The sequence below is a fragment of the Podarcis tiliguerta genome (assembly GCF_965153285.1).
Source record: "Podarcis tiliguerta genome assembly, chromosome: 14".
Taxonomy (NCBI): domain Eukaryota; kingdom Metazoa; phylum Chordata; class Lepidosauria; order Squamata; family Lacertidae; genus Podarcis; species Podarcis tiliguerta.
In genome coordinates, this window is record NC_139547.1 from 31,501,001 (window position 1) to 31,518,727 (window position 17,727).

Sequence of the window (17,727 nt, forward strand, 5' to 3'; positions counted from 1 at the left end):
CCCAGATGTTGCGCCCGGTGCTGCCGGCCCCCCCTGCACCCCCCACGCTACGCCACTGGCTTTAATGGTTGCAGTATAGAACCAAGCTGAAGATCTTTGGATGTAATGGGCAGTTTGGCTATTCAACCTTCATTTTTATTATGGAATCCAGATTATGAGCATGCCTTGGGGCTCAACTCTGAGCAGATCTGATTGAAAGGTGCAATGTGTGCTTGTTAAGTACAGAGTACACGGAGATATGCACATACACCAGTATCCTTACAAATCCTTGCTCTCTCTGGAACACTGACATGCATTTAATAGTTAAGAAACAACAGACAGAGATGGAAATTTTTGCCTCAATTATCATTTTTTTCAAATGCTCAAGGGAAGTCAAGGGAAGCTGTGCATGAATGGGACTACCCATGTGAGTAACGCTCACAGCTTCCAATCTGGTGTCCATAGTCCAAAAGAATACATTTCCAATGTATTGTGATACTATAATGCAGACTCTGTAGAAATTATCAACACAACATCTATTTAAAGAAAATACAAAGAAGTCTCTGATACTTCAGTCAATGAACTGTCCAGTCAACATCAATAGTTGTGGCATCCACACTCTGTGGTCAACAGAAGTATCAGTTTTCACTTTCTGAGGGTACACAAAGAGAAGCTAACATACTTTGTGCCTAATAATTATGCCAATGCTGTGAGTATATAAAGACAAACCAATTACATAATTTTGCAGTAATATAATATAGTGATATACAGTTTCACTGGAGAACAAAAAAGACTTATGTCACCAAGACCTACAGGACGAGCAAGATTTGGATGCACATCTGAAATGGCTACAAATTTTTGTGTTGGAACCGAGTAGGCCATTCTTTTTATCTGAAACTACAGAAACGTATGTTAGAGCTTTTAAAGAGAGCAAAATCAAAACAAATCACTTAGAGCATTCTGCAGAGAAACCATTTTCTTTAAAAAGCTAATTTGATATACAGCACCTGCTTTCTGGATGACTTTTTTGCTGTAATGGCCAAACATAGATAACAAAACTGTTTCAACTTGTCAAGAAACACTTAGGTTCTTTTATTAGATCAGATGATTAAAAAAATTACATTTAAAAATTTAATTTCACTTTTTAAAATGTAACACTTTCAGATCATGTGGGCACTTTTGCAAGCTTGAAATTGGCTCATGATAAACATGATATGTGTGCGGCAGTTTCTGAACAGATTTCAAGATGTGCAAAAGTAGTAAATACAGAACAGTAATGACCTATACGGATTTCACATGACTACTTTGATGCTTTTTATCTGTGGATATTCTTGGTGGATATTCTCCCATGAGGGAAGTGCATTGCATCAGCTTTGGCCCCTACGTCATTTTTCTATCCATCAGCTCTCATCTTGCCCTATTGTTCAATTTTGTGTAAAACAATCCAGCTCCTCTTGTGCATGGACTATTGGACTTGAGATTAGAAAAGTCTGGGGTCAAATCTTCAGTTATACCATGAAGCTAAATAAGTAAACCACAGTCTCTTACCAACCTAGTCAACTTTTAAATGTTAAATGAAATCAAGATAAAGGCACCCACTGTCTACAGTTCTGAACTCCCAGGAGGTAGGATGGGGCAAAAATGTTATAAATTATATATATATTAAAGAAACTATCTGCTTCTGCTTCTTTCTTTTTATTTTTTTTTAAATCAAATTCCATCTCAAGAAAAGTTAAAATTACCACAGCAAGAAGCTGTGCCCAGTATCCAAAGAACTTTGCAATTGGTTCCATGTGCCTGAAGAATTTATGTTTCTCACAGAGAAAGACTAAAAAGCCCCCCTCCCCAAATGCACTCTAGCCCAAGCCTCTGGACTAGCCTACAGCAGCTCTTTGAATTTATTACAAACTTAGACATTTTGAAACAGTTCACATTCTGTTGACATTCTATATTTCTAATTCAGACAGTGCGCAGACACTGTACAGGGAATTTTGGGGGAAGGCATTTGTCTGCCCCTACCCTATCACTAGCACCACCCACTCAGCCTATTCCTTTATGTTTATTCTCCTGGCATTCAGTATTTCTAAAAAGATAAAAAGGATTAAGGAACTACTGATGGCAGCAGCAATAATATTTTTTTTCAAAAAAATGAACAGCAGAAACCAATAAAAACAGTAAAAGGGTTTTTAGGAGTTAACAAAAGCTGAATTCTAAAAATTGTCTGCCATAAGTCTGCAGCACCAAGAAGCCAAAAAGTGTTGTGGTTCCTTAGTGACTTTCTGGTATATTGTAAAACATTCATTTTAAAACCCAGATTGTAAAGTAAAAATGACTTTTTGTGGGATGTTCAAAACTTCCAAGCCTCACACATACTGGCATCAAAAAGGAGTCACAATCAGTACACTGACAGTGTGCCTAAAAGCCCTTTGCAATGTCAGTTCTCAAAGCTGTTTTCCTTGGACTGTACTCATATTCACTGACAGATATCAGTGTTGTGTTTTGTTGGGCTTTCTTTTTTACTTTTCATCCATCAGGCCATCTCTGGCATATCTTAAGATAAGTGAAAATAAATGAATGCTGTCTGGAGATAATACATAACAAACAGAACTGTGGTTATTTCACAACTTTTGATTATTATTATTTTTTAAACATGGATAAAGTGTATCCAGCTAATATATTCTGAAAGTCTTCCCTTTTAACTTCTAGTTATTTTTTCCTATAGATCCTTCGAAAGTTAAGGTGCCCTATTTCCATATTTAAAAATTCTAACTTGGAAAGAAACAGAAACTTCCAGCTGTCTTAGGCAGCAAGATGCAGCCCAATTATGCCTCCTAGGCAACTATCAATAGTATATTCTTCCCTCAAATACAGTGTTAAATAATTCATTGCCCATTGAAAATGGATTAGTGGGCTTTTTTTTTTAATGACTGAATCAGATTACCTCAAAGAGGCATTTAAAAGACAAAGTTTTTAAAATATGTAAAGTGTTACTGGTGGATACATCTGAATTGTAATATTAAATAGTGTGGAATCACTAAAGGAGGGTTAAGCATCTTCTGCATCTCAAGATGGATATAATGAGATTTAAAAGTCGTAGGTATGAAGCTGCTTGTTGCCAGCACTTCCAAGATAATAAGCCAAACTGTGACACCAAAATCAACAAGAACTCAAGAGTATATCTTAATGGGGGGTTCAGTATTTTCCCTCAGCATGCTGTATTACTCAACTGCAAAAGCTGATTCTCTGTTAGAAGTTCACTAGCCTTCAGAAAACTGCAATTACCAGGATACTGTGCATGAAACTGTGACAATTAAACCAGTTTCAATTGAAAGTACGGATATTGTCTTATCTTGCCAACCTAAATCAGTAAATGGCCATTGTGCCCTGCAAGGAACTCTGGGAATTGTGAGGGCATTAAGAATGGTTACACATATGGTTAGACATAAAACTGCACCCCAATACGCCCTATTTAATTGAGCGGAATAACTGCCAGTAGAGTATGTTGCAACCGCTTTTAACTGAAAACAGAAATCTATTCATAGATCCTTTTTTCAGTAAGCATTAAGACAAATGGGGGATGTAAAAGGGATGGACTAAAGAAGTCATGACTTTGCTGGCCAATTTTGTGAGGGCCAGCACAAAGAAGAAGTAAGGTGCCATATTCTGAAGAGCAAAAAAGAGGACACATTTGTTGACTTCTGCTTTTAATTATGGATTGCTATACAGTAACGACTTTCATTTTACATACCCATGAAAAAGAGGACGTGTCCTGGAAAAAGAGGACATATGGGAATCCTAGAAGGAATGGAACCCCCCTTCCCAAATACAGAGTACAGTATAGTTAAGAAAAGATGGAAATGGGGATGCTACATTGTAAAGACAGTTTACAGTACAATCCTACAGTCTACTTGAAAGTAATTTAACTCAATGAGGCTTACTTCCCAACGAGTGGGTATAGGATTTTTCAGCCAAAATGTGGATTGGGCATTTCTTAACACTGTTTTCACCCTGTATTATATTCACACAATGAGATTTGCTGAAGGGCTGTTCACCTCATCAGTGATTGCTAGATGAAGCAGGCATGCTAATCAGGGGAAACTAGGATACTATTATTATTATTATTATTATTATTATTATTTCTACTACTACATTATAATTGTATGCACCTTGAACTAAAAAAATCTGAGTGGGAAGAGAGATTCTCTGGATTATTCCAGATTATTAAATGTGGAGTGGGCCAAAACGAGGGCCAAAACTAGGGCAGAGCAAGCAAGAAGTCACTGTGTCTGAGGAAGAAAATATTGTTTGAGTTTATGATGAGGGATTAAAATTGTCATTTTTGCTGAGAAAAGAAAAGTATATGAAAAAGGGTATATGAGAACAGCTACCTATCCAACACAGGTAGGTTTAAGTAATGAACCTTGATCTCTGTGTACCAAGACTAACAAAATGGAGACTTCTGAGGTAAATCCTTCACAGAAATAGAATTATGAGGTACTAATCACAGATGCCATTTCAAGTGTCTGTGAGGAGAGGCAGTCAAGAGTCACAGCACCGTTCAGAGCTTGACCTTGGATATATTTAAGATTAAATGAAAAAGGTGGGGGCTAAATTTGTATACCCCAAGTGTATTTGTGAATTTATTTATTTACCTCATTTATTTGCTGCCTCAGAATTTACATAAAGGTGTTAAGATACTATTTGTATGCCACCTTTCCATTGTTAAAGCCATACTCAAGGCAGCTGACAACATGAAAATATTTACATAATTACAAATACAATAAAACTAAACAATAAATAAAACACATCAAAAAGAACACAACCAAACTGAACAATGTTCATATAAAACAAAAGATCGAAAAATAAATATACAAAAAATATCAATAACAGCAACAAAATCCCCCAACAAAACCTCAGTCCAAGAGGTCCTTAGCAATTCTGATGGGTCTACTCTTGAGTAGCACTAGCACTGGCTACAGCTGTGTATGTGTATTTGTCTTAATATTCTGTTAACAACCAAGGGTATTCGTGATTCTGAGGTAACAATAATCACAAGAGGTCTGAAAAAAACAGAAAGGGGGAAACTACGTACATACCCCTGACCTCTTCAGAGAGAGAAAAAAGTGTATGTTTCCCTCAGAAGTTTACATTAGGGGACAGGGCATGTGCTATTTTTATTAGCCTTTCATGTGTTTCAGTTTGTACAGTTTTATTGTTAAATCGCTGCAGGATGTTTTATAGGAAACAATTCATAAATGAAAAAAATAATAATACACTCTAGGCTTTGTTCTTTTTTCCTTTCCTTTTGGCAGACAATGGGGCTTATATGTATGTTTTGAATAAACAACACTCTTTCCTCATGCAAAGTGTATATATATATAAAGGAGGTGCTCTCCTGCACTGCCTCTCTCTGCAATCGTGTCCCGTTACACAAAAACAGCCACCACAGTTTGGGCGGGAAAACGCATCAGCTCTCAGCCCGCAGGCGCGCCAGCTGGCAAATATTTCGCAACGGTTGCCTCGTGTTCCTCGCGACAGCTCCTTAAAGGGACAGTAGTAGGAAGCAGACTGGCAAAGGGAGAGAGACTTCGACGTGGTTGGGGGATTGTTACGGGGATCTGAATTTTGCTTTGATCAAGAGGGTGTGGGTGGGTGTAAACTTCATTGTCATTGACTAGAAGATAAGGTTATTCAGTGATTCCTCTGCACAAACTCTTTCTGAGTCAGATCAGCGCTAAATATCGAGGAGAGCTTTTAACTAAACGAATGTTTTAAATCCTGCTTATTTTCAGGGTTTATACCTGTGTTACTGGATTGATGACCCTTTTCTGTGTTTTACACATAAGTATTTTGTGTCTATATTGTAATGGCCATCGGTTATAAACAATAATATAACTTGGTTTGGCTTCTTATTTAGGTTGCTGTGATTTTGAATTTTAATTTGTTGGGTATGTGTTTGTTGTTGTGATCAGCCCTAGGACTGTTGATGGATGGTCTGTACTGTAAATGGAAATACATACTGTACTGTAGTATGAGTTAACAAAACTAGTTTTGAAGCTGAAAGCTTGTGGAGCCAAATATTTGTCATGTTTTGTACACCCTTTGGGATAAATCCAACTAAGTTTTACTAAGAGTAGAGTTTTGTGTGGGTTTATGTGCTTAAATAGTTGAACCTCAAGCTTATCCAAGATATTTCTGCTCTCTGGCAATGCATGTTTTTGACTGGATGAGTGTTTCAATATAATATCCAATTGAAGGGTGGTGAGAGGACAGATGTAAACGAAGTTCCAAACTCAAAAGATTTTCTCAGTTGGAATCTTTGCTAAGTGAATGCTTTTTACTTAGAGTAGACCTACTGAAGGGACACGGGTGGCGCTGTGGGTAAAACCTCAGCGCCTAGGACTTGCCGATCGTCAGGTCAGCGGTTCGAATCCCCGCGACGGGGTGCGCTCCCGTTGCTCGGTCCCAGCGCCTGCCAACCTAGCAGTTCAAAAGCACCCCCGGGTGCAAGTAGATAAATAGGGACCGTTTACTAGCGGGAAGGTACCGGTAATCGCCGTTTCCGTGTGCTGCGCTGGCTCGCCAGATGCAGCTTTTCACGCTGGCCATGTGACCCGGAAGTGTCTTCGGACAGCGCTGGCCCCTGGCCTCTTAAGCGAGATGGGCGCGCAACCCTAGAGTCGGACACGACTGGCCCGTACGGGCAGGGGTACCTTTACCTTTAGACCTACTGAAGTTAATGAACCTATCTTAGCCATGTCAGTTAATGCTAGTGTGTGTATTCTGAGTAGAACTAATATTGGTGACAACCCTTTTCCTCCACATTCATTCACCGGAGGGCCTAAACCAGTCATAGGCAAACTCGGACCTCCAGATGTTTTGGGACTACAATTCCCATCATCCCTGACCACCGATCATGTTAGCTAGGGATCATGGGAGTTGTAGTCCCAAAATATCTGGAGGGCAAAGTTTGCCTATGACAGGCCTAAACAGATGGCGGCTTTTGTGAGAAGGAGAAGGGTGAGGTGTAAAAGTCAAAATGTACCCTTTAAAAACAAACTTATACCGAGTCAGCCCATTGTTTCATCTAGCTCAGTATTGTCTACACTGACTGGCAGCAGTGCTGCCAGGGTTTCAGACAGGGGACTCTCCCAGCCCTATCTGGAGATGTGGAGGATTGAACCTGGGACCTCTTGCATACAGAACAGATTATTACCAATTTATGGCGCTTCCCAGTTTATAAAAATGTAACTAAAATATAAGCATTGTTTTACAGTTAGCTCAGAAATGCTTAGGGTTCACCCCACTTGGGTGTGATGATGCAGTCCACTTGAGGTGGCAGCACCAGGAGGGTGTAGCAAATTATCAGTTTATTAATATATTTTCAAACCACCATTGGAGTGTGGTGTGCTATTTGGATTTTCTGCCTCAAGCCTCCAAATATTTTCAGTCATAACTAGAAATGGGGGCTTCATACGTACCATATGTTTAAAGCACATTATTTCTTCCCAAAGAATCCTGGGAACTATAGCTTACCCCCGCACAGAGCTATAATTCCTGGCACCCTTAGCAAATTACAGTTCTCAGGATTCTTTGGGCAAAAAGCAATGTGCTCTAAATGTATGGTTTGTACCCAGCCATTCTTCCAGTCCTATTCCCGCACCAGCCAAACACCTAGAATTGAAATGAGCGCACACACTTGCCAGCTGCTTGCTGCCTTGGTGTGGTTTTCATTTGAATAAATGAATTTCTGTTGAAAGCCAGTTATGAAAAGGCCGTCTGGCTCTCGGCACGTTGTCATAACCAGCTTTTCCAGAAAACCCATTCTTGCTTCAGCGCACACCATGCTTGGCTCCCCAGATCAGCTGTATGGCCAGAGAGACTTTGCCCTCCTCATCACGGAAACAGCATCTCTGATGCAGGAAGAAAATTGTGCCTGCTCCCCCTCCCTTTAAATGTGACAACAATGGCATGAAAGTGATCCCCCCTCCTCTTCTCTCTTTTAAATCTTCCCCCACAATAGCATTGACTTGTCAGAACTACCAGCCCCTGATGAATATGAACAGCTATGGAGGCGAGACATTGTGTGTGTCTTGGACTTGATAAAGAAGTCAGGGGTGAGTGCACAGAGGTCACGGCTGGCGTAGCTCTCGATGCAGTGGCAACAGAAACGCTATCAGAAAACATCTGCCTCCTCCCCCAAACACGCCAGGTGTCAAACGCTCAGGGCTCAACATGGCAGCCATATTCTGACACAGGTAACACATTTTTTAAATAGATGTTTAACTCACTGTAGCTCCTGGAAACAAAAAGCCACGACATTTAGGATGGATGATCTCCTGTCTGCAAAGGTAAAGAGCGTTAAGGTTATCTGGAGGTTATTGAACAGCAGATACAGATAATACAGTTGGTTGCAAGGACGGAGAGGGAATCTGTTTCAAACGGATTTAAATGCAGAATTTAGCTGTTTCGAACCACTCAAGCTTTGCTCACAGGCGATCTCTTGTATTTTTTAAAAATGTGTGACTAATATGCAAAATCATACTAAAAATTACATGCAAAAATATGTATATTATACATATAATAAGTTTAAAAGAGTGTGGTACTATATCTCTGCAGCATCATGACCAGGCTGGGACAATAAGTACACCTAGAGGCCAATACTGGTCTTTTGGGGATGGGGGAGCACTGGGAACCCATCTATAACAGTCTAATATTTCATATACTTTTCAGTATCATTTTGAGGCTTTCCTTCCTTTTTTGTAAGAACATAAGAAGTGCCTGCTGGATCAGGCCAATGGCCCATCTAGTTCAGCATTCTGTTCTAGTGGTTAACCAGATGCCTATGGGAAGCCCTCAGATAGGACCTGAGTATGATAGCACTCTCCCCCATGTGGTTTCCATCAACTGGATTTCAGAAGCATTTAGCCTCTGTGGAAGCAGGGTATAGCCACAATGGCTAGTAGCCATTGATAGCTTTGTCCTCCGTGTGGTTTGTGTTTGGTCATGTTCTCTTTTTCTCTCTAGCAGCATAGAAAGCTGTCTTATACCATAGCAGGTCACTTGCCCATCTAGCTCAATATTGCCTACTCTGATTGGCAGTGACTCTCCAGGATTTCAGATACAGATCTTTCTCAGTCCCACTTGGAGTTGCTGGGGACTGAACCTGGGACTTTCTGCATGCAAAGCATATGCCCTACTACTGAGATGCAACAGCTTCTTTTTTGTAAACTGTTGTGAAATCTCTCCCTTGCTTGTCAAGAAGTCAGGTTTCCTTATAATAGGGTGGAACATGTCATACGGTACTTTCTGATTCCCATAAAAGTTTCCTTCTGGGTCAAGCATGCTAGCTTGCTGAGCACCAAGAGGATTTTCCTGCTCCTGTTCCTAGGGAGGCCACACACACACACACACACACACACACACACAAAAGGGGGGGGGGGAGAACACAGGTGTGCTTCACTTTTGCATATGCTGGTTTACATACTTACTGGTGAAAATTTAGAAGAATAGAATTATATATCTCTACAGCTGGGAGAACTGTGACCAAGAGACCTGTGGGCCTGCTGAGTCTGTTGTCCTGGTGCTAACTGCTAATGGGCCTTGCTCTTCCTTCATATAGTTCTTAAGGGAATCAGAAGCAATATGGCTATGTACATACCATAGAGCTACAATTCCCAGCACCCTTAACAAATGACACTTCCTCGGGTTCTTTGCATGGGAGTAGAATGTGCTTTAAATATATGATATGAACACAGCCTATGTGTTTGAATACCAGTTGCTGGGAATCACAAGTGACAAAGCACCCATACCCTGCTTTCCAGACCACTGTGAGAAGAGGATGTTGGAAGACATATGCTAGCAACCAGGCTCTTCTTAGGTTCTCATGGTGCTTGGCCCTTCTGGGCTAACATGGCACTTGATGTTGCAGTGGGGTTCGGATCCTACTGGAGCAGTCCTGATGTGTTTGCCTCGCTTCCTAGCTCTCTTTGTGAAATGAGGTTCAGTAGGGGTAGCCAATATGGTATCCTCCAGATGTTTCTGGACTAAAACCTGCCCCATCCTTAGTGGATTCTGCTTGAGGACTTCCCATTGGGGCATCTGGTTGGCCACTGTGGGAAGATGATGCAGGAGAGCTGGGCTTTTGGACTGATCCAGCAGCCAGGCTCTTCTAATTTTTAGAATGGGCTACAAATAGAAAGTGTCATCTGTAAAATAGAGCTCATGGCCACTGTCTCTGTTGCTACCTTTTTTACATTTGTTTCAGCCTTGTCTTTACTTTTCTCCCACTTCCTGAACTGGCAGTGATTGGAATTGTCCTCACCGTGGTGGACAGAGACATCCCAGAAGGGGTTTGGCATAGCAGCCCCTACTCCGGAAATGATTTCATGAACCAACAGCTTAGGTCCCTTTTCACAGTCATTCAGATTAATTTCTCCAGTTGGAAGCAGACAGGACGAAGAAGTGAATGTAACCAGAGGAATAAAAGCATAGTGACTTGTAAATTGAATGGGGCAGGGTGCCTCAGAAAGGCAGGGAGATTCAAAGACAATGGATGAGAGATAGGGGCCGCAGTAAGAGAGGGTACTTGGTTTTCCAGTAAAACAGCAGTCAGACTGTCTGTTGTCTCTTCAGTGCAGCTGATGACAAAAAATGGGCCTTTGACAAGGACAATGAAATCTCTGTCCACACTGCTGCAGAACTGTAAACCCCTTTAGAGACAAGGACACAGCCTTTTCTAGATCTTAGGTAAGAGACGCTGACTGGTCCAGGCATAATCTATTCAGTTAAGAAAAGCCCTGCAGCTGGATCACAGCAAAGACCCATCAGTCCAGCATCCTGTTCTCACAGTGACAGAGGACGATTTAGGGCAGTACAACCAGTTTAGTTGCAGTGGCATCAGGCCTAGGGAGTGCTGCAGGGCATCACAACTATGGTGTTCTGAACTGAGGCGAAAGGAAGTGGGGGAGGCGCAAAATGTTGACCTTGCACAGGGCGCCTCTGAAATTTGAAAGACCAAAGTCCGCCCATGACAGTGCTCAACTGGATACTTCTGGGAAGCCCACAGGTAGGCCATTAGCAGAACATCACCGCTGCCCCTCCAACACACAAACCCGCACTTCCCAGTGGCTGGTGTTCAGAGGCCAATTGCCTCTGACAGTGGAGGTAGAACACAGCCACTGTGGTTAGCAGCCATTGATAGCCTTATCTCTCATGAATATGTCTAATTCTCTTTTAAAGCCATCCAAGTTGGTGGCCATCAATACTACTTGTGGTAGCAAATCCCATGTGCTATGTGAAGAAGGACTTCTTGTTGCCCCTCATGAATCTTCCAACTTTTAGCTTTACTGGATGGCTTGTCTCCTGATCCCCCAAGGAACACTGAAGCATGAATGGATCATAAAGCCACTATGAGTAGCATTGCAGGTTGTATGATTTGTGATTCTCCATTATTTCCCCTCAGTTCCATGGCCTCAGAATCATGTTCTTTGAGACAATTCCGGTGCTAATATTAAGGAGCCAGGTCCAAGGTGGAGATAATGATGGCCAACATAGATTTATTCAAGAGCAGAGTCCTGACACTCAAGGAGGATGCAAAACAGGGCTAGTGAGGGTGTGGCTTAGGGAGAAGGGTGTGGCCTAGGGAGAGGTCATGGCCTATAGCAAGGGCCTTATTCAGCTTCTGGGCTGTCCCTGCCCTACACCTAAACCCTTTTATATGAAATCGGCTTCACTGAAATTGAGTTGAATTCCAAGCTAGTGTGTTCATTCTTCAAGGCTGGGGTATGGCAGTTTGGGTTAAGTGGTAGATTCCTGTGCAAATCTTGCTTCTATGTGCAATATTTGACACAAGGATTACAATTTATATTTGCACCTCTTATTAGTATCCATCAAGGTGTTTTACTCCTTGGATCCTCATGAAAACTAAGCAAGCCAGTTCATCTTTCCATTTGCTCTATGTTTTAAAATAAAAGAAATCAATAGTATTCCACTTCTGTATCATAATTTTTTTTTAAACTCCTGATCGGTAATTTTATGACCTGAAGGTCATGGCTATTGAAAGCTGAGGTCTAGTCTGATTAATCCACCATGTCGGCTCCGTATTACAAGATCTTTCATTGTCTTCAATTAAAGTGCTGAAAATGAATACCACCTGTGCACTCATAGTTACAATGTCAATAAAGTCCATTATAATTATACACCGCTTGATGACAAATGACATGCCGAAGGGGTGACAAGCTCATTTTGGTTTGGGTGGAGAGCAGAGAGAGCTCTTCTGTGAACTGGGAACATCTATTTTTGTCCAATCTTGGTCACACCAAAAAGGGAGGAAAATCCTTCTGTGACCTATCTCCCCCCTACCAGCTTTAAACTGTACAAAATATTTATGGTAATTAGAGGTTCCCCAACTCAGCACCATAAATGCAAGAGCAGTCAAAGAAGACCATCTGTTCAGTCTTCTGGCTGAAAGGCAAAGGCCACCCACCTCTCCAAACTGTGCATACCCCAGGACATATAGGTGTGGGTGCTGCTTATAGAACAAATGGTACTAGATAGCTCAAGCAAGTGAGACAAACTGTATGCAACATGGGGATTCTGGCACCAATTCTCAGCCAGGCTTGTTGGTAGCTATAATACAAAATTGAAACTGGAAGCCATGCTTTTGTCATCTTAGGGTGCCTGTTTTCAGTGACTAGACCCTTAGAGCCAAGGGATGCATTATTTATTTATTTATTTATTTATTTTATTTTATTAAATTTGCAAAACTTATATTCTGCCCCTCAAACCATTTTAGGCATTGGAGGCTAGTCTGTAAGTCCCGATGGGCCACTGCCTCACTGGTCTCAGTCTGCCCTTAACCGGCTCACACCTGCCTTTATCCAGTCTAGTGTATAGTAGCAGCTGTCATCTTTCTCCTTCTTAGTGTCTGCCTTGCCCTTGTAGAACTCAGTGGTTGGTTCTTCCCAGCAGCACAGTGGCAAATTCAGAGGTGTCAGATCACTTAAAGATAGCCACAGCCATGCCCCTTTCTAATATTATTAATATTACCTTTTAAGCTTATACCAGAGAGCCAGTGTAGTGTAGTGATTAAGAGCGGTAGACACATAATCTAGGGAACCGGGTTCGCGTCTCCGCTCTTCCACATGCAGCTGCTGGGTGACCTTGGGCTAGTCACACTTCTTTGAAGTCTCTCAGCCCCACTCACCTCACAGAGTGTTTATTGTGGGGGAGGAAGGGAAAGGAGAATGTTAGCCGCTTTGAGACTCCTTCGGGTAGTAATAAAGCGGGATATCAAATTCAAACTCTCCTTCTTCTTCTTCTATACAGTAATCTTAGAAAATACAAATGATTAGGCATTGCAATGATCTATTCAAATCTTTCAGCTAGATCTACTAGTTTCTGTGTACATACACGAGCAAATGATTTGGAGTGCTCCAGTAACTTCTTTTGGAGTAACTTAAGTTTTTCCCCTTGAAGTTCCATTGTGGGTAACAGAACCTGAACACCATTGTCTTGAAACTTAAGCCCCTTGTGTTATCAGTGTTCTTAAGCACTTGCCTTTGGAGCATACAGAACGACAACTCTTTGGTGATCTTTCCCCCGTGCCATCTCTAAAGTAACCCTAGGTGTGTAACATGCACACTTCGCACTGCCCTCCTCTGCCACAGCTGCATAAGGCGAAGACTAGAAGCATCCACTTCCAGTTTTAAACTAACTATGGTTCCCTGTAATGTCCAATCTTGGGAAATGGATAGTCTGAACTATGGTTATTGAACAAGTCAGGGTTGTAAACTATGGTGTTCTCCCATACTTGGACAAAATGGGGAGCTGTGGTTAGTTTAAACGTAGAAGCAGAGGAGAGGGGAGGAGAAATCATTCAAGCCTGAGGCTCAGTCATGTAATGCTAAACCATCATTTAGCGTTGCATTTGAAAAGGGATGCTATGTTGATTCACAACTTCATATCTGCTTTCCCCCCACCACCTACCCTGAAAGAATGACAAATTTATTTATTCTCAGGCTGGCCTGCCAATCAGATACTATACTTCTTATTTATTTTTTAAAAAAACGAAACCCAGCCTCATTTTTCTAAATAACGGAAGAGGATGTTATCTGGTGTGCAAAATGCCCTCCAGTTAGGGCAAATGTTCACCTGTAGTCAGGTGAGTCTATAGAATCAGGTTTTTTTGCATTGTTCTCAAGTAGCCACTCTCCATTTCAAAAAGAAAAGGATAGATCGGATCACCGGCGTATGAAATTCTTCCGGCTATGAGTTTTCCTCCATTATCTGCTTTTGGCTGAATGCAGTGTATGGCTTTTCAGTGCTCTTTTTGCTGATAGCAACACGGATCAAATTAAGGAAGAAGAAAGCCTCATTCAAAAGGAGGAGGAGGAGATAAAAAGAACAGATGGATTTCACACTATCTCCTGTGTAGCTTCTGTCTCTCTCCTCTCTTTTCGAAAGACAAAAAAAAAAGAGGGATTTAAAATTTCTAGTGAGTGGTTCCTGCATTGCTTAAGAACATAAGGAGTGACCCACTGAATTCCCGACATCAGCCCTTCCTTTGGATGGATGGCATATTTGTCCTGGCTGCTGGATCTACAGGTGATGCCAGTCCTAGCAAACGGAATGAAATGGTGACGTCCGGGATCCGGAATGTGACAGAGGGGTGGAGGGCTGTTGGGAAAGGGTTGTGGCTCAGTAGAAAAGTATCTGCTTTGCATGCAGAAGGTCCCAGGTTCAATTTCTGGCATCTCCAGTTAGGGCTGGCAATGTTCTTTGCCCAAAACACTGGAATGCATAGAGCATACTGAGCTAGATGGATGAATGTTCAGATTTGGTATAATGCAGCTTCCTCTATTCCTATGTTGAGTAAGTGGTACCGTAAGTGGTGACATGATAGAAGTTGACAAATTTATGCATGGCATGGATAAAGAGGATAATAAAAGTCCCCCCTCCCCAATAACATTAGAACTTGTGGACATCCAGTGAAGCTGAATGTTGGAAGAATCAGGACAGATAAAATAAAGTTCTTTATGCAGCGCATAGTTAAACTATGGAACTTGCTAGAACAGTAAGCAGTTGTGGTCACTAAATTGGATGGTTTTAAACAGTGCTTTTTTTTTACTAGAAAAAGAGGTGCCAGTACTCACCATGAAGTTGTTACAGTAAGTGTCACACTTTTTAACCAAAAAAAGAGAGGTGCCAGTACTGTGAACCCTTGAGTATCCCCTGGAAAAAAAGCACTGGTTTTAAAAGATTAGAGAGAATCATGCAGGAGAAGGTTATCAATGGCTTCTGTCCATGATGGGTGCTTCTGAATACCAGTTGCTGGAAACCTCAGGAAGGGCAAGTGCTGTTCAGCTCAGATCCTGCTTGCGGGATTCCCACAGGCATCTGGTTGGCCACTGTGAGAACAGGATGCTGGAGTAGATGGGTCACTGGCATCATCCTGCAGTCTCTTCTTATTTTTTGTGTTACAGTGATAGAGTGAGGAAAGCTTCCTCAAATATTTTCCCCCTGTCTTTCCTCTTGTTGCTACAGAACTTAGAAGGAAAAATGTAATCTTCAGCCTGCCTGCAGCTTCTAAATATGTGGCGTTGTTAGCAAGATTCTCCCTGCCATGCTCCAGAAGTTTCTGACTATAATACAGAGTTTTTCTGTTTGGTGCATGTGTGTTTTCATATTATTAATCTCATTCTTTTCTCCCCACCCCACTTTCCCCCTTTTATTCTCATGCTGCTGTATCCTCACCCTGGGCCCTCCACTGGCTTCTGTAATGTTACAGTATTAAAAGTTTCATTTCAGTTCTTTCTTCAGAATTTCTTCTCCGACCCCCACTCTCACAAACATAAAAGAATGCAATACAGTGGAAAGAGCCCCAGTGCCAGCCATATCATTGGAGTTGACAGACAGTGGAGTTTCAAGCTGGGAAAACCTCTTGCGAAGAAAAGGCCCTGCCTTCGATGCGGGCCCCTTTTTCTCAGCTCGGGATGGATGGGTATTCATTACTGTGTGCCAGTCATTCCCGCAGCTTTGATCAGGGGACCGTTTCATGCGAGGGGTGTGGGGCGGAGGCAGGAAGGAGGGAGAAGACACATCTTCTGTCTGAACTAAGTTGGGGATTTCATCATTCGTAGCAAAATACCCTCCACTAGGGCATAGCGCTGGGGTGGAATAAGGCCACTTCCTGAGACTGGGTTTTGCGGGGAGCGAGTGCTGTCATGGGTAACTTGGTTGGCTTTTGTTCAGTTTCTCTGCCTCTCCTCCAAAAGGTTTCTGAAAGGAGCAGAGCTAGGAAAGAAGAAGAGTTTGAATGGAGGACAGCTTTTTAGGAGCTATAATGGCATTTTGGGTTACTCAGAAATCAGTAAACTAAAATTTGCCATGTCCATTGATTTCAATGAGTTCACTCTGTTGTTGCTTCACAGGGTAAGTAAAGGTAAAGGTACCCCTGCCCGTACGGGCCAGTCGTGTCCGACTCTAGGGTTGTGTGCCCATCTCACTTAAGAGGCCGGGGGCCAGCGCTGTCCGGAAACACTTCTGGGTCACGTGGCCAGCGTGACGAAGCTGCTCTGGCGAGTCAGCACCAGTGCAGCACACGGAAACGCCGTTTACCTTCCCGCTATAAAGCGGTACCTATTTATCTACTTGCACTTAGGGGTGCTTTCGAACTGCTAGGTGGGCAGGAGCTGGGACCGAAAGACGGGAGCTCACCCCGCTGCGGGGATTCGAACCGCCGACCATACGATCAGCAAGTCCTAGGCACTGAGGTTTTACCCACAGCGCCACCCGCGTCCCGCTTCACAGGGTAGGAACCAATGAATTCAGAAGGCAAGAAAGGATATTCCGACTAAACTTTAGGAAGAACTTTCTGACACAAAGAGCTGTTTGATAGTGGAACAGCTGCCTTGGAAAGCAATGGATACTCCTTTTTTAGCAGAGGCTGGATGGGCACCTATCAGGAATTCTTCAGATATGATTCCTGCATTGCAGGGAGTTGGGTCAAGGATTTATTTTAGGGGGGGCAGGCTTTATGTTTTTTTTTGGGGGGGGGTGAGTTATCTGATACAATTGGTCAGTTAAGTATTTTATTTCCTTGATTTTTTTTTTTGGGGGGGGTAGCTGCCCCCTGCTCCCTAGCTACACCCATGAGTTGAACTCGCCCATGAGTTGGACTGGATGACCCTCAGGGTCCCTTCCAACTCCACAATTCTACGATCAGTGCTGGGTTTGCCTGCTGTTCCATGGAGAAGATACGTGAGCCAGGAACCCCCATCACTGATGTCATTTCCCCCATCTGAGGTGGATTTTTCTTTTTAATGACTGCACAGGCTTGGGCAATCTCTTCCAGGAGGATTATTGCAGTGGGCGTTTATAAATATAGGCCTGGTCTTTCTTAACCAAGGACTTGAAACAGTCTTACTTAAATGGGAGGTGGTATAAGTGATATTACAGTGATTGGGCCAATTTTTAATGTACTTTTTATAGATGTGGCTTATATAAAAGGAGGGACAGAGTTTAAAAGTTTCTTTTATACTGTCAGCATGTTAATGTTCCCTGTAATCACATTAAAAAAAAGACTCATTCAAATGTAAGATCTTACAGCCATGACTTCACCTTGAGGCTGGTAATCATGTCTGGAGCAAGTTCCTTGTGAGGAAAGGTTACAACATTTGTGGCTTTTAAGTTCAGCAGAAAAGATGAGTAAGGGGAGGACATGACAGAGGCATATAAAATTATGCA

At 42.2% G+C, this 17,727-nt stretch overlaps 1 protein-coding gene and 2 long non-coding RNA genes across 15 annotated transcripts in view; 1 reads left to right on the forward strand and 2 right to left on the reverse strand.

Annotated features, from left to right (window-relative positions):
* LOC310664757 overlaps positions 1-786 on the reverse strand; it is a 1,450-nt gene extending 664 nt beyond the window's left edge. Inside the window, exon 1 of the long non-coding RNA XR_014505053.1 lies at positions 57-786. This is a non-coding gene — a long non-coding RNA (uncharacterized lncRNA). The remainder of the gene's footprint in view (positions 1-56) is intronic.
* The window catches only part of MEIOB (meiosis specific with OB-fold), a 21,988-nt gene extending 16,445 nt beyond the window's left edge, over positions 1-5,543 (reverse strand). Inside the window, exons 1-3 of one of the 13 annotated variants that reach the window (XM_083414226.1) lie at positions 5,254-5,301; positions 3,207-3,268; positions 793-876 (exon numbers count right to left, since the gene is read on the reverse strand). In XM_083414226.1, the coding sequence (XP_083270352.1) occupies positions 793-861 (69 nt within the window). In that variant the 5' untranslated portion in view covers positions 862-876; positions 3,207-3,268; positions 5,254-5,301. Of the gene's footprint in view, positions 1-792; positions 877-2,352; positions 2,494-3,206; positions 3,861-4,145; positions 5,361-5,409 lie in introns of those variants that run through there. The other 12 variants (XM_083414219.1, XM_083414214.1, XM_083414216.1 and 9 more) reach the window with 12 other exon arrangements.
* On the forward strand, positions 3,832-16,389 carry LOC310664748. The gene is made up of 3 exons (XR_014505043.1): positions 3,832-3,927; positions 8,003-8,237; positions 15,526-16,389. It is a non-coding gene; the product is annotated as an uncharacterized lncRNA (long non-coding RNA).
* The last annotated feature ends 1,338 nt before the right edge of the window (positions 16,390-17,727 follow it).